Below are 16,174 nucleotides of genomic sequence, written 5' to 3' on the forward strand. Positions count from 1 at the left end.
GGAGCCCCTGCCATCCGTTGAGTCCCGTATCCAAGCAAGCCAAGTGAATGGCACCGTCGCTCCACAAGATCAGCAAACATCTGCCCTCGGCATGCCGTAATGCGTTTACATTTTTCACTCGCTCTGCACTGCATCACGCACATGCTCCGTTGCTCTGATTGCCTCCAATAGGCTTGTCTTAAGGTTTATCCAAATGCGTGCAGAGGCATTTCTGTCAGCCTGCAGTCTGTTGAAAAGGCACCTTGGAAAATGGAAAATGAACTGAGCTGTCCCAGACCCGTTGAGCACTGCTCTGGTGTTGCCAGGCTTAACATATGGAAGGAAGAATTTCAGCTTGCATACAGAATACAATCACCAGTGGAGAGCTATGAGCTTCTCAGTCACTGCAGATCAATCTTGAGGCCAGTTTGGCGAGGCGTTCCGCCACTGGAACTTCAAACGACTTTTGAAAGAATAGTGGTTATCCCTCCATTTTGGAGCTTTACGTTTCTACGTCCTGAGTGTCAGAAAAGTTCCAGAAAATGTTTGGCCTGTAGGTGGATGTACGTCAGTGCATCGTGCAATGCACTAGCTTGATTATAAATCACATTATTCCCCCTATGATCTCACTTGCAAACAATGTGCTTCATGTTCCTCCATCTGCAACGCCCCCCCCCACCGCCACCCTTTTTTTTTCCACCTTGGTTTTATTGCCCCTTTTTCCTTCATCATCTCATCTCCACAAGCCTATATAGCACTGTGGTAAATTAATGGGCTGTAAGAGAAGGCCTGCATTTTCCAAATTATTTTTTTTTGGTGGGGGTTTAGTGTAAGCGAGGAATACAAATATTTGCCATACCGGCGCTGCAACAATGACAAAGGGCCTCATGGCTAAATATCTACTGTAAGGCTACAAACATTGAGGTGCCAAGACAAGGAAGTTTATAATGTGCCAGTTTGGAATATAAAGTAACAATTAGATACTCTGCATAAGTCAAGTTGGACCCTTTTCCTGTTTTCATTCTTCTCGTATTTTTGTTCTTTGTCCTCCACGCTGCCCATAAATCAGTTCTATCTAAAGAAACATCTGTTTAATGTTGTCCGCTCCTTGTGGTACAAAAGGAGATGAAGAACGAGTCTTAAGCGATATCTTAACAATTCAGTACTATATTGTTGTCAGTCTTTACACGTTTTTAGCACTTCCCTTCAAACATACTTAATGTATTGAGAAGCAAAACACGACAATGAGTTTAATTCAACTTTAAGAAGTGCTAGTTTAAAGCATGTGGAAGGGGTAAAACGATATAAAAAGAAAATGGTCCCTATGTTGCAAATTTTCACCTATTGCGGGTGGGTCTGGGATATGTATCCCCTCTGATAAACAGTGGTTCACTGTAATGGCAAAAATAGTTTTCGAAATCAACTAACATCGCAGATTGCGTTCCACTTAAGCGTTTACACTGTAGTCCCCACAATTAGCGTAAGTGCGTCTGAATTCTTAATTATTGCTTTGAATATTTATATTTTGGATAGATTGTGCACAGTTGTGCGAGTGCAACCTTGAATTATGGAGCGTTTGGAGAGACAGCTGAAGGAAGACAGAAGAAAGAGATTAAACATGTGTTGCGAGTCCTCTGCTCCTGCCAAGGATTAGGCCGTCCTTCCTCATATGGTCAAACCACTGCGGCTGTCCCCAAATTCCCTGACTGACGTGTTTGAAAAGATAAAGTTTCTCCCCTTGCTCAAGTTCATTCGCTAACGCCAAAAGAGTGGCTGAACCTATTGTAGTTTATTTGTTCGCCGCTACTGATTGTCTTTTAATAAGCCCTGAGCTCTGTCCAGCACTAATTCCTTAACCTGCAAACATTCCAGAATGGAGCAGGAGTGCATGGCCGTGAAGAAAAGAAAAGTGTGGAGTGTGGTTGGGGGGGGGTGTTGAAGGGAAGGAGGAGCTTCTTGTAAGCATCGGATGACTTCAGCAGAAGGAAAACATGAAACCTCTGTGGAGAATCTCAATTTTTTAACGACAACTCTGGAACTGTCATTTCTTGCCTCACTATGAATTGTGTTTTTTCAGCGACTATTAGCTTCTTTAGCTCTGTGTGTGTGCATGTAGTCTTTCGCTCTCATTGTGTATGTGTGTGTGTTGCTGGAGGTGGGAGGGCTCAGCTGATGTCATCGAGTGCAGCGGGCCGATCCTGAAAGAAGAGGCCCTTTGTTGGCAGCTGTAAGCGCTAACTCGTCCCTGTGCCTCGGCTCGGCACTTGCGCACGGGGGACAGCAGAGAGAGGAATGGCACCACCGAGACGGACCGCCTGCCCACTCAACTGACACAGTCACGAACCCCCGAGACAGATCACGGACATGTCCCCTGCTCTTTTCGGATCAAATCATACGGAAAACGGAGCTAACCAGAATCGCAGGAGGAGGAGGGGGGGACATGGAGATGCTACTTAAAGAAAGTTTTTAGTCTTTTTCATTTTGTTCCACAAAGTGGACGACCACCAGGATTGATGTTAAAGAACACCAGTAAAGAAGATCAGTGCATTCAAACACCCGTTCTGGATTCATTCTCTCTTCTTCTTCTTTTTTTTTTTTTTTTTTTTGCCAGTTTTTTTTTAAACTTTATTTGAAACATTCTCGTGTTAGGACGTAAAAAGGCCGGGAAGAAGTCTAATTTTAAGCAGCGTTTCCAAGCGGGAAGGGAAAGAAAGCAAATGAAAATGTTGGAGATTTGCCTGAAATTGGTGGGGTGTAAATCTAAGAAAGGGCTCTCGTCGTCCTCGAGCTGCTACTTGGAAGGTAAGCACACCTCAAGCTCTTTTGTTAGTGATCTTTACTATGAACATATTCAAGGGAAGAGATGCTTGAAAGGGAGAAAAGCCAGAGTGGCTTGCAACCACACAAGGATTTTAGCTTTGTGGAAATTACGGAATGGGGAGGGGAAACGCAGCTCAGGGGAGGTGAGGGAGGCCAGACACACTGGCTAGCGGCGCAGGGAAGAAGTGGAAAAAGAGAGAATACACGGAAATCTGACTCCCCGGCTGTGTCCCACTTTACTGTTGTATATGAGGAAAGTGTATCTTATCTCTAATCTGCACTCCACACCAAATCTTCATGACTACTTTCATAATCCAATTAGAGGTTACAGGAGAGTGTGGTCTTTGTTCCCCGTGACTTCTTAGACTGTGTTCAACACTGGTTCCTGAAGTGAGTACTGTAACTGATTTAACCATGGCTAATAAAGCACATAAGAAATTGGAGGAAAACCAGGGCACACACACCAGTCTTTAAATAGATGTAAAACCATCTTTGTGACTGTTTTGTGTTGGAAGAAAACCTCATGCCAGCCAAACATTGTGCAACCAAATGATTTAATCATCAGCACGACGCATCCACCCCCCAATCTGGACCATCTGGATAAAGAACATTCCATTAAGAATTATGACCCGACCTGAACTTCTTCATTCTAGATTGGAAAATTGCAAGTAATGGACCAATTTGAATATTCCAATGATCAATCTCTGAGTTTGGGAATCTGACAAAATGTCCTTCCCCAACGATAAAAAAAAAAAAAAAAGTGCTTAATTGTTGCGCATTTCATTTTTGTTTTGGAGATGGAACACTCTCTCTCTGAATGTTCTGAACTTCTTTTTCCATACCAGCATCGTATTGAGATGATATATATATATATATACACACACACACGCCTGGACTGCATTTATGTAGCTCAATTCTTCAGTTTTCTTATTCTTTAGACAGCAAACTAGTTTAGAATGAATCAGCAGCACCTCTAGTGGGCACTAATGCTTAGCTTGTCTGGTAACTACATTGTGTTTGTTAGATCTTGTCATTTTTATTGTGGTGAAAGACTTGTGAGACACATCATATAACAAACATCCAATACAACCATGTTGCTTATTTAGTTATGTCCAGCAACAGTGCAAGCTTCAGCGAGCTCCCCGATTGCTCTTCGGTTTCACATCACAGAGACCATGGCTCGGCCGGCTCAGACTGCGGGATTTTAGCCTCGTTATAGGCCAAATTTGCTGTCACAGGCGATTTCCCAGATCGAAACTGGCATATTTTATCTTGAACGACAAAACTGTGACATAATCCACGAACCACGAATTGGCCCTACAACGCAAAAAATTAAAAGTCGAGCCTGTTTGATTTATTTTTTTTAAATCTGTGGAGTGTTACATATCAATAAGAATTTATTTGCATGTACAAACCAATTTACCAAAACTTTAGACCATGAATCCACAGAACACCGGCATAACATTTACGTTCAAAGTTTAGTGCTAGCGCTAGCTACGTCCTGTTGTGTTGCCTGCTCGCTAGCAGTATTAAGAATATGTTAATATTACCACAAGGCAGCGCCCCGTGAAGAACTGACAGCCCAAAACGGCCACTCCGGAGCACCCATGGACGACACCTTGCATGTTTTTTTTTTCTTTTTGTTCTTTTTTTTAAACACAATACTTTGCTGCAATCGTGGTTGTTGTTGCCGCCACGGTAATGGTTGTATCCGTTATCAAATTTGTAGTATCTTGTAGTCTGTGTTGCCATTGAAGTATTGAACATGTTTAACATGTATTTTCCAAAGAAGATCGTGGAGGGGAAAAAAAAATCACTCTTAGTTCATCCCACCTCATTGAAAAGTGGAGGGATGTTCAAATACGGCCAGATTATCGGTATGTGTCTACCCCACTTCTGGTCAAGTAGTGTGCTGCATTTTGCCTCATTTCAAGATACAATTAACAATCCAGTTCCACATAGAGTTCTTAATGAGCATTTAATCGATTATGGTGCCCATCCGTGGAATGAACACTTAGCAGCTTTCATGGTGTCCCTCTCTTAAACCACGAATTTGTTTCCAAGTACTCTGGTCTTTGAAGGGGTGCGTGTCTTGCATCATCGTGTGAGTATTATACGCAAGACACACACACACACACACACACTTAATCATCTCGTTGTCATCTCAGCAACGTGGCCAGAACATGCTGTAATTTCTCCCACTGAAGTGACTCTGGAAGGGCTGCAGTCATCTTTTTCTGTTTGTTGTCGCTCCATTTCTTGCTCCTTTACCCGCATGATTTTCCATTTTTAAAATGGGTTTTAGTTTGAGTGGGCGTCATCCCGCTCGGTGTGTCGGTGAGTTGTCACCCTCTCACAAAGGCCTGTGGTATTTGTGCCGCCTTAAGTGGATGTGTGGGACAGAGGCCGCCCACACACTTTCAGTCCAGGCCAAACTCTGGCCATCAAGAATGTTTTGCCTCCTCTAAGTCTGCCTCCTTACCCCATTGTGCTCTTTTATCTCTTGATCTCGACGGTGAAGGAAGCATTTGACTTCTTACGACCTCTGCTGTTGTTCCGAGCAATGTTTGGTTGGTTGGTTTGCATTTCCAGCTGTCCATTTGTTTGCAGGAAGCTTGAAAGACAAACGTACTTCATTTTGTTTGTGAATGGCTTTGCATTGTCTTTTATAGGTAGAGTGGAACGTCTAAAGCAGGGTACATACATACAGTCTAATACAGACAAATTATCCTTGGGTGTGTTAAGTGTTTTTTTCTCTCCTCGATCTGCTCGTGGCTGACAATCATAAATGTTAAACCTGTTGAATATTTACGATCACAAATCCTTAGGTGTTTTGTCAACAGTAAGTAATGTGTAATGAAATGATATCCAAGCCATAAAAAGATTAACAGCTGAGGAAGAAGCGGGTTACTAAAGAGAGAGGACATGGGCTAGAATAAAGTGTGTGGACATTTTAAAGGAGTCTCGTTGACTCCATTCATTTGAACGTAGCCAGCTAGGTACGTACCGCTCGTGTACATTTTGGTCACAAGCTTTGCTTTTTCATCCACAGACGCATTATACATTATGAATATAGTTAAGTATTGATGTAAAACTGCTGGAGCCTATCCCAGCTACTTTCGGGCAGGAGGCGGGGTACACCCTGAACCGGTCGCCTGTCCCCAAGCAAAACTCCTGAGTTGCTTTATCCTAGCTGACTGTAGTCACAGCTGATATTTGGAGTTCCATATCTTAACAGCCACACAGTAATAGCATCCTGCATGCTTAGTCAGTTCTCTTAATCATTGTGCTTTCCCCGCCAAGTCAAGGTTATCATACTTTGACAGAAACCTTTTGTGAATAAGAAGCCTTTCTTTTGTCTTTTTCTTTCTTTCTTTCTTTTTTTTTTACGACAATGCTGCAATGTTTTTGGCCCATCTTAACTTAAACTGTCAAGAATTGTATTCAAGTCATCTGCATGCCATTTTGCATTATGAAACACAATATAGCCTTCTGTCCTTCCATTACAAACGTGGTGGGAAAAAAAGAAACTTCCCTGGAATTTTGATTATGCGCATGCATGACTGCCTCCTTTTGTCTTGAGTAGCCTTGAGGTGAAATCATAGCCTTGCTGTCGAGTTCATGCTGCGTGTGTGTGTGTGTGTATAAAAGCCACTATCGCTTCTGCTATTCAAGTTTGGCCTCAAGAACACACACAAAAAAAGTGAATTCATTGAGGTTACCAAAGTGCTTTGGTTCTTTTTCTGTTCATTTCTAGAGCTGTTACGCTTGTAGCAGAAAGAATGCACGCGTGTTGTTGGGGGTAGGTGTTAACGTTCTTTCAGAACATATGTGACAACAGCTGCGGACGTTTTGGCCAAACTGCTGTTCAGACTCCTCCTGCCATTGACTTTCTGCCACATTTTCACATTTTAAATTTACTGCAGTCAGTTGTTGTTCTGTAATTTGTTTGATTCAGGCTAGCCTCCCCTGTCATCATCATAACTCAGAAGATAAGAGAGTGGTGCCGAGATGCATTCTCACGGTCCGATGTGTGCTAGTTGTTCAGGTAGGAAATGAAAACTAAGCGGGGATAATCCAGGAAATGAAAAACTATGGGGACAGACGGCCATACTGCAAGTCAAGTGAGCACGTGTATTGCTCCAAACTGCACGTGGGATTTTACAGCAGGGAAAGGAGAGCGGAATAATTGAGGTTATACATGGAAACTCCTAACGTTTTGTTACACGTGCAAAGCAGTATGGGAAAACGAGTGTTACAATGTTCCTGCATACCAAACATGCCTACCGATCTCTTCCTGCTTGGTTGGATTTCCTCACATTCTTGTCGACTTCCACGTGTACTAAAATGTCTTTTATTTATTTATTTATTTTGTTTTTGTTTTTGTTTTTTTTTGTTACCGCCCCAGAAGCTCTTCAGAGACCAGACTTTGAGGGTCAAGGTCTGACCGAAGCGGCCCGCTGGAACTCCAAAGAGAACCTGTTGGCTGGACCCAGCGAAAATGACCCCAACCTCTTCGTGGCGCTGTATGACTTTGTGGCCAGTGGTGACAACACGCTCAGCATTACTAAAGGTAAAGGCAGAAATCAACATTTTGAAACATTTAACAACATGAATTCAAATTACTGATCAGTATAGAGCGTATAGTATAGTAATCCGGCTACTTGAAGATTTCAAATTGGAAATGTATCGATTAATATTTGCAAATTCCCTCACTATATTGCGGCATGTAACATACCAGGGATTGTTTTTTGAATTGATTTAATTCTTTGGGAGAGCTGTAAACCCTCAGCTTTGCTGTGCAGTACATGGGGACACTGACCTAACCAGACTGTGTATGTTAGTCGGAACACTGCAGTGTAAGGCTAACGCAGTAGTAAAGACATTAATTGCAGTAAATATTTCTATAAAAAAGGCTTCTTGGCCATCAATGTAAAACAAGCAAATGAAAAACACCAAGTACAGCAGTAACTGTGCGCACCAGTCTAGTCTCCTCTTTAATCTGTAAAATGCATGCTCACATTGCTCATGCTCAGTAGGGTTAAACTTTGAAGATGGACTTGGCCCAATGGTTCACAGTACCTCCGTCAGTTGTTTGCTTTGGGGATGGTGGGGGCGTCCCGACAAATATTAATATTATTAAACTGTGCAAACCATTGCTCATGCTCAGTAGGGTTAAACTTTGAAGATGGACTTGGCCCAATGGTTCACAGTACCTCCGTCAGTTGTTTGTTTTGGGGATGGTGGGGGCGTCCCGACAAATATTAATATTATTAAACTGTGCAAACTAATTTAACGCGCACCCTTTGTAACCTTAAAATGAAATTTACACTTTGGAAATTCCAGGTGACAACTGATTAAATATTTCTGAACAATACATAGGGTTTGCATCGTAACCATGAAACGTCATACACGATATCATCATCAAGTTTTGTATTGTTCCAGGTAAGTACACAGACTTTAAAATTAGTTACATATATATTTACTTGTGTGTTAAAAGTGATTAGAGTGGGGGATGGTACTTTCTGGCGAAAACAATATAAGAATATTCAGGTATTTGCAGATTTTCACTTAATGCTTTTTTTTTTTTTTTTAACCTCACCGAAAAGATGGTGGCTTTACTGTAAAACATTATACAGATGGCCTCAAATCATACGGACAATCTGCTCATGTGCTTCCCCTCCTGTCTCCTTCTGTTTTGTGTCTTTCACTCCCACTCCCACTCTCACTTCCTCACTTGGGTTCCTCTTTTGCCGGAAGACTACACTGTAAAAAAACAATATGGATTGGTAGGACAAAAAAGAGGAAGGAAAAGAGAACATCTGCTCCTGCTTAAGGCAAGACAATGCCTTAAATGAGATTATTTTTCAGTTATTGTTCCATGCTAAAGCTTATTCGAGTGAAGTTTTTTTTTGCTGTCAAGAATCATGGCAGCATTAAGGGGAAAAACAACGATTGGAAACTGGAATCTACTATCTTCATATCAGAATCAGGCGTCTTCCAAATCCGGATAAAAATCCGATGTGTATCTGATATCTGCCAATGCAAAAGCAGCGTAAACGCAAAAGTCGGTTATACCCCATCAATGCCAGGTTTGCTGAAACTACAGGAGAATATCCACAGACACAGAAAGCCAAAGAAAAGGCCAAAAAAGCCACTTGTCCAGAATGAATCCTTCAATGCTCGCATAACATAACTTCCAACTTTTGTGCGACTTTAGAGGCATTTTTATCAGAAAGATGTCTCACGAAGATGTTCGTGAACGGTTCTCAAATTTGATTTGTAGGCGAGAAGCTCCGCGTGCTTGGCTACAACCACAACGGCGAGTGGTGCGAGGCGCAGACCAAAAATGGCCAGGGCTGGGTGCCGTCCAACTACATCACCCCCGTCAACAGCCTGGAGAAGCACAGCTGGTACCACGGGCCCGTCTCGCGCAACGCCGCTGAGTACCTGCTCAGCTCGGGGATCAACGGCAGCTTCCTGGTGCGCGAGAGCGAGAGCAGTCCCGGCCAGCGGTCCATTTCCCTGCGCTACGAGGGGAGAGTCTACCACTACAGGATCAACACGGCATCCGACGGCAAGGTAAAGCCTTTACACATTACACTTTGAAGCAGTGTTTCCCAACCTTTGTTGAGCCACGTACACTTGCGCCGCTGTGCGAAGTAGCTCATTGCATGCAATCCGTAACTTTGAAACCTCACGTCTGCAACACCGTACACCAAGTGACTTTCTTGGTGTAGTATTCCGTTCTCATATATACAGTATATTGGTGCCTTGACTTACGGGTGACCGACATATGAGCCGTCGCTTGGATGATTTGAGCATAAATTTCAAATGGGAGCCCTAGATGTTGGCAGCAAACTCAACTAATTTCCCAAGCACCACTGTGTGTGTGTGTGTGTGTGTATATATATATATATATACATATATATATATATTTTTTTAAAAAGCAGCTGTGTGCCACTGCTGCCAGCCATGCAGCGAGGTGAGCCGGCTCTAGGAGCGCCGAGCAATGACAAGAATCCCTCTAAGCGCCACTGTGCTGTACGTAATGACCAGCAGACACGGATCCCCATGCATAGCACACACAGATGCAGCCAAGTATGTGCATGCACACACACACACGGTTGCTTTCTCCAGCTCATATAGCTCATATTGCGTTCTGTGCTCCCAGCGAGAGCTCAGGCTCAAGGCTGTGGTTTGATGAACTTGTGTAATAATTTGAGATTACCTCAGTGCGCTCCCTGGGCTGCCGCTTTGTGTCGCGGTAATTCTTCGCTTAACACGGCGGCCTGAATAGCTGCTCGAGAAACTCACTAATTTTCTTATGCTTTAAAGCCAACTGACTCTTGAATGTTGATTTTAAAGGCCTTTTTTTCACAACATTGGAGGTGGCTTTTTTTTTTTTTTTTTTTTTTTTTTTTTAAATTATTTTTGGCGTCAGAGCCCATTCACAAGTCAAGAAATGCAACAAGCAGATTCTGGAGCAAACACTTTTTGTAGTTATGTAAGACTTGGACAATGGAAAAGACTGTGTCCACTCAGCCCTAACAAATGTGTTCCTCTCCACCCTGCTTCCTGACGCACCTCTGCGTGCGTGCATTCATTCATTCATTCATTGTTTCTTTGTGTTTAGCTCGTTCAGTGACCACAAATCAATTTTCCCTATTGAAATTAATTGAAATGCCTTTAATCACTTCCAGCCCCCCAAAAAAACTACTACAATATTTTTGTTACGTATTTTTGATAGAAGCACTTTATTGTGCAGTGCCTTAAAGTACCCTAATGGCCAAAAACTAAATTGAGCCAAGCGACATCTTGCGACTTGAAAAACTTAATTTGGACTACTCGTAAGTCAAGGTATCACTGTGTATATATGACTATACAGTAGTGCCTTGAGATACAAGTTTAATTTGTTCCTTCAGCACGCTCGTAACACAAAACACTCGTATCTTAAGTCACCTTTTCCCATTGAAATATATGGAAATGCCATTTCAGGCACCCCCCTCCATAATATTATACTTTAAAAACACACACAGTAATGACATAATTAAATGGTTAACCAGATTTTGTCACACGTTCTCCTTCAATGCAAATTGTGCTGCTCATTCTGGTGCGTGTGCCATGGCCACTTGGGGCAGTATAAAACATGCGTATGTGCTGCACTGGAAATATCTGGCAAACTTGGCCCATTGACTGCTCGTATCTCGAATAACCTATGTTGAGTCACTCGTATCTCAGGGCACCACTGTTATTATTATTTTTTCCTAACATGAGGCTGATCTGTTGTTTGCACATCTATTCAAATGTGGACTCTCTTCCTTCCGCAGCTGTACGTGTCGTCGGAGAGCCGCTTCAACACGCTGGCCGAGCTGGTGCACCACCACAGCACGGTGGCCGACGGCCTCATCACCACACTGCACTACCCGGCGCCCAAGCGCAACAAGCCCACCATCTACGGCGTGTCCCCCAACTACGACAAGTGGGAGATGGAGCGCACCGACATAACCATGAAGCACAAGCTGGGCGGGGGACAGTACGGCGAGGTGTACGAAGGCGTGTGGAAGAAGTACAACCTCACCGTGGCCGTCAAGACGCTAAAGGTGCGAGGGGGCGAGCGGCAGACGTGGGGGACTCGAGTCACATAACTTGACTTGAGTCGGATTTACAGTATGTGGCCAGGTTTACAGTTACTCAAGTAACTTTACATTTAATTGTACTTGTGAGAGTAATTTTGTTTTGTTAGAAAAACTTCTGCCTCGGGCGCTGTCACTTGACTGTTTCATCCAATCCAATGTAAGCATTTCACCAGTCAAATGGAATCAGTCACATGACCACAGTGACTTCTTGGACTCATTTACAACATTGCAGCCTGCAAGAACTCTGTAAACAAAGTTTATTTAAGACCATTTTTTGTCGATGGATTTAGCCTTATTTAGGTTATTATATGATGATATATATATATATATATATATATATATATACACACACACACACACACACACAGATATTGTAGTTAAAGGTATATTGTTTGGCTGTATCAAGTTGCACATTCATATTTAATATTTTTGTGCAATTCACGTTCATGCTCTGAATTAAAAATAAATAAATAAAATTAGATTTGCATTTAAAATAAACTGAGTTACTCAGCACTTGTAGTGTTTTTGCTGGATACTTATTACATAGTTCTTTGGAGTACAATCTTTTACTTTTACTTTTACTACGAGTCATTTTTCAAAATTAAAAGTAATGTTTTTCGGGTAAAACTTTTGGCTACTCTGCTCACCTCTGGACTTGATTTATGATTTGCTTAACCCAAGTAATGACGTGATGCGATTCAGTTGAAATTGACTGGGGACTCAATTTGACCTGCTGGATTTTTGCGACAGTAACTTGGGACATGTTTGAAACTTGAAAGTTAACTCTATTTAGGACTTGCACATCTATGACTAAATCCCACCTCTGGGGAAGTTGCAGTTGTTGTCATTGTTTGTCTGGTTAAAATGTGCTCCCACCAGGTGGTTTGAGGATGTAACTACAACCAGCCTTGTTTTTCTGTTTTCAGGAGGACACAATGGAAGTGGAGGAGTTCCTCAAGGAGGCCGCTGTTATGAAAGAGATCAAACATCCCAACCTGGTGCAACTTTTGGGTAAGGGTCCTCGAATTTTAACAGAAGACACCATACAGACAGCAAATCACATTACTCTAAATCCGAAATTAACGAATAAATAAAAATATCACGGTTTATCGGAAAACAGTTGAATCCCTGGAAACCATATGTGAAATTCATCATCTGAGCGTTCTCCTTGTGCAACCACACCAGGCGTGTGCACGCGGGAGCCGCCATTCTACATCATCACAGAGTTCATGACCCACGGCAACCTGCTGGACTATCTGCGGGAGTGCAACCGAGAGGAGGTTAACGCTGTGGTGCTGCTCTACATGGCCACGCAGATCTCCTCCGCCATGGAATACCTGGAGAAAAAGAACTTTATACACAGGTGGGCTGTCTTCTCGGTAGCATTTTGACAGGAAACTAAAGCTGGAACAAAAGTATTGAGACACACTTCTTACTAAGAAGAGTTTGGGAACGGCCCATAAAGACATGCTTGGCTTTTGTAGAAGAACTTCAAATGTCAAACACTTCTGGGATGAATTAGGAGGGAAATTCCACTGACCTCACAAATTTTGGATGAATGGGGAAAAACAATCCCACGGACACTCTCCCCAATATTTTGCTGAGGGTCTTCCCAGAAGAGTGAAAAGCTTTTTATTGTTGCAAAGGTTGGGGGTGGAGGACAGCTTTCACATCTTGTAATGGTGGCCAGTCATCCCAATAGTTTTGTCCATACGTTTTGTATAGTGAGACTGAAGAGATGTGACATTTTCCATGTACATTTCAAGAGACATGAACGTGTTTTCATTCTCGCAAGACATGAAGCGGCTCGCATGCGCACAACAACACGGCAAAATTAATGACTAAAATTACTAATTTACTAAACCAACTTTGCCTTACTTAAGGCTTCAAGCTTTTTTTCAAGCATATTTTACTTTTTCAAAACTTATTGCATGAGTGGTTGAATACAATTTTATTGTGATACAATTAAAAAAAAGAATGTATTTATTTGTAAAATAAATAATAATAATAATAATAAATAAATATAAATCAATTTGAAAACTCAGATGAAGTCTTTGTGTACACACGTCCATGCACACTCACCCTCTGCGTGTTCTCCTGCAGGGACCTCGCAGCCCGCAACTGCCTGGTGGGCGAGAACCACCTGGTAAAGGTCGCAGACTTCGGTCTGAGCCGGCTGATGACGGGGGACACATACACGGCCCACGCGGGGGCCAAGTTCCCCATCAAGTGGACGGCTCCGGAGAGCCTGGCCTATAACAAGTTCTCCATCAAGTCGGACGTGTGGGGTACGTGTCATCCCCTTGTGATTAATAACAGCAGTGGGAAGAAGATTATATTAATAAGCAGATTTTTCAGGTATCTGTACTTGAATATTTATTTTTCTGATGACTTTTTACTTTTATGTCCTTCATTTGAAAACAGATATCTGCACTTTCGAATCCTTACCTTATCAAAAATTGGTTTGTTACTTTTTTCAACATCCGCCGATGATAACATGGCGTAAAGAAGACGTAAATAGAGAGCGGTAACGTCAACTGCAGTTGAGATTTTGAGGTTTTTATCAGGCGGAAAATACAAAAGCAGCAGCGACATGGAGGGACGTGAACCAGGGAGCATTAACGACAAAGTCAACATAGTCGGACGAGCAAGATATTGTCGGCGAGTACGTTGTCTTGGAAAAAAACTATCACCTTCATATTCTCTAACCTGAAAAACATACTAGTAAGGTGTATTCTTTTCAGTAGTCATTGTTTGCTAAGTGAGCATTTTTTGTTACTTGGTTCACGACTTTAGCAGTGCTTTGGTAACACTTTGTTCTGATAGGATAAAAGTCGGGACAACGCTATCGAGCTCGGGTTAAAAACAACAATTTGTGACGTAAAGTTATGTATTTTTGTCCCTTCTTTGAATCAATAGGAGAACTATGTAAGTTAATAAATGAGGGAAATGTGCAGAAATGTATTGTTAAGTTTTCAAAATATGTATTTTATATCATTAACAGTAAAAAAAAAATCATCTTTTGCACTTTTCAAAAAATATCTAGCACCTGTTACCTTATTACCCCAGAAAAAAAACACATACTTCATAATGGAGTGCTACTGTAACACTAAATGTTATTTGTTTGAAGGTTTATTATTTGCGAGGCCGTGGGGGTGTGCCCGCTACAAGTGTGCCCACGAGTCCTTGACAAATGATTGACACATCGTCAGTCATGCCTTCTGGCTCGGATTGTTTTTGTTTTTCCTCGGGCGTTGTGGTTTCTTACACATCAAATTAGAGGCACACAATGAGGGGGGGCTGATCTTGTTTTCTTTCCCCTTTTAAATTGCAAACTATCCCTTTTAAGTACATTTCCACGTCTGTATCTTCTGCTTGTACTTGTGCACAGGCGTTGATTCCGTACTGTTACCAGAGGCTTTTGTTCTCTCACAATTACCTGTACTTTTACTGAAGTACAGTGTGTTTCTAATAATCATTTTCGGCCGAATTCAAACTGGGCTGATGTGCATCGGCAGCGTTTGGTGTGCTGCTGTGGGAGATCGCCACCTACGGGATGTCCCCGTACCCCGGCATTGACTTGTCCCAAGTGTATGAGCTGCTGGAGAAGGACTACCGCATGGACCGACCCGAGGGCTGCCCCGAGAAAGTCTACGAGCTCATGAGGGCCTGTGAGTAGAGAAGCAATGCAAAGCCTGGCGGACAGCTGCCAATTTTCCCCATATTCTCATCAGAGTTTCTTCCCGTTAGGTTGGAGGTGGAACCCTTTAGAACGTCCATCTTTTGCAGAAACCCACCAAGCCTTCGAGACAATGTTCCAGGAGTCCAGCATCTCAGACGGTTAGTCTGGAACTCCTTGAGTTCCTTCTTGTAATTACGCGTTACTTCAGGGTTCCTACACAAGTAAGGGAAGTATGGAATTTGAGCGTTATGTAAATGACAAATGTTACTGCAGCTTATTGAGTCACTTACAGTAGTTGTAAAATTACTTTTTTCCTTATTTAAAAAAAATAAAAATAAAAAAACTGTTTTTTGGGTGAGGCTAGAACGGATTAAAGGCATTTCCTTGTGTGTTTTGTGGTACGAGCTTGATCACTGAATGGATTAAACTTGTATCTCAAGGCATCACTGTAATTAGGGTCTGCAAAAAATGGACATTTCCAATATGTAGGAACCCTGTTACTTATTTAACTCAATGTATATTATTAGAGGTGGAAAAGGAGCTGGGGAAGAAAGGGAAGAAGGTGACATTGGGCTCCATTCAGCAGGCTCCAGAACTGCCCACCAAGACCAGGACGCTACGCAAAAATAAGGACAACCGGGACGGAGATAGTCCAGGTAAGAAGTCCTTCCTCTTCGCTACGGATGGTTTGTATATTAGCGCTTCTTCCTTTATTTTAATCAAAGGATGTTGGTTAGTGATGTTTTGAGGTTTGTGGTTCAGGTCTTTGTTCTGGCCTTCCTGTGTAGCCTTTGCATGTTTTCCCTGGGCTTGCGCGGCTTTTCTCCGGGTACTCCGGCTTCCTCCCACATTTCATAAACATGCATGTTTGGTTCATTGAAGACTCTAATCTCATTACGTGTGTATGCGAGTAGAGCTGCAACGATTAATCGAGAGCTAATCGATTTTTGATAATCGATTAATCGTTTAGATCCTTTGTTTAAGTTAAAATCGTCAAAATCCGTGGAATTTCAGCCTCTCAACAGTATATATTGATAATGATATTTGTTACAAT

At 42.3% G+C, this 16,174-nt stretch overlaps 1 protein-coding gene across 3 annotated transcripts in view; it reads left to right on the forward strand.

Annotated features, from left to right (window-relative positions):
- Positions 1-16,174, forward strand: part of abl1 (c-abl oncogene 1, non-receptor tyrosine kinase) — a 32,635-nt gene that overhangs the window by 12,180 nt on the left and 4,281 nt on the right. The window contains exons 1-10 of one of the 3 annotated variants that reach the window (XM_061799297.1): positions 2,123-2,781; positions 7,208-7,372; positions 9,086-9,381; positions 11,130-11,402; positions 12,365-12,449; positions 12,624-12,801; positions 13,542-13,726; positions 14,957-15,109; positions 15,189-15,278; positions 15,648-15,776. In XM_061799297.1, coding sequence (XP_061655281.1) covers positions 2,697-2,781; positions 7,208-7,372; positions 9,086-9,381; positions 11,130-11,402; positions 12,365-12,449; positions 12,624-12,801; positions 13,542-13,726; positions 14,957-15,109; positions 15,189-15,278; positions 15,648-15,776 — 1,639 coding nt within the window. In that variant the 5' untranslated portion in view covers positions 2,123-2,696. Of the gene's footprint in view, positions 1-2,122; positions 2,782-7,207; positions 7,373-9,085; positions 9,382-11,129; positions 11,403-12,364; positions 12,450-12,623; positions 12,802-13,541; positions 13,727-14,956; positions 15,110-15,188; positions 15,279-15,647; positions 15,777-16,174 lie in introns of those variants that run through there. The other 2 variants (XM_061799298.1, XM_061799296.1) reach the window with 2 other exon arrangements.

Source organism: Phyllopteryx taeniolatus, chromosome 15, assembly GCF_024500385.1.
Source record: "Phyllopteryx taeniolatus isolate TA_2022b chromosome 15, UOR_Ptae_1.2, whole genome shotgun sequence".
Lineage (NCBI taxonomy): Eukaryota > Metazoa > Chordata > Actinopteri > Syngnathiformes > Syngnathidae > Phyllopteryx > Phyllopteryx taeniolatus.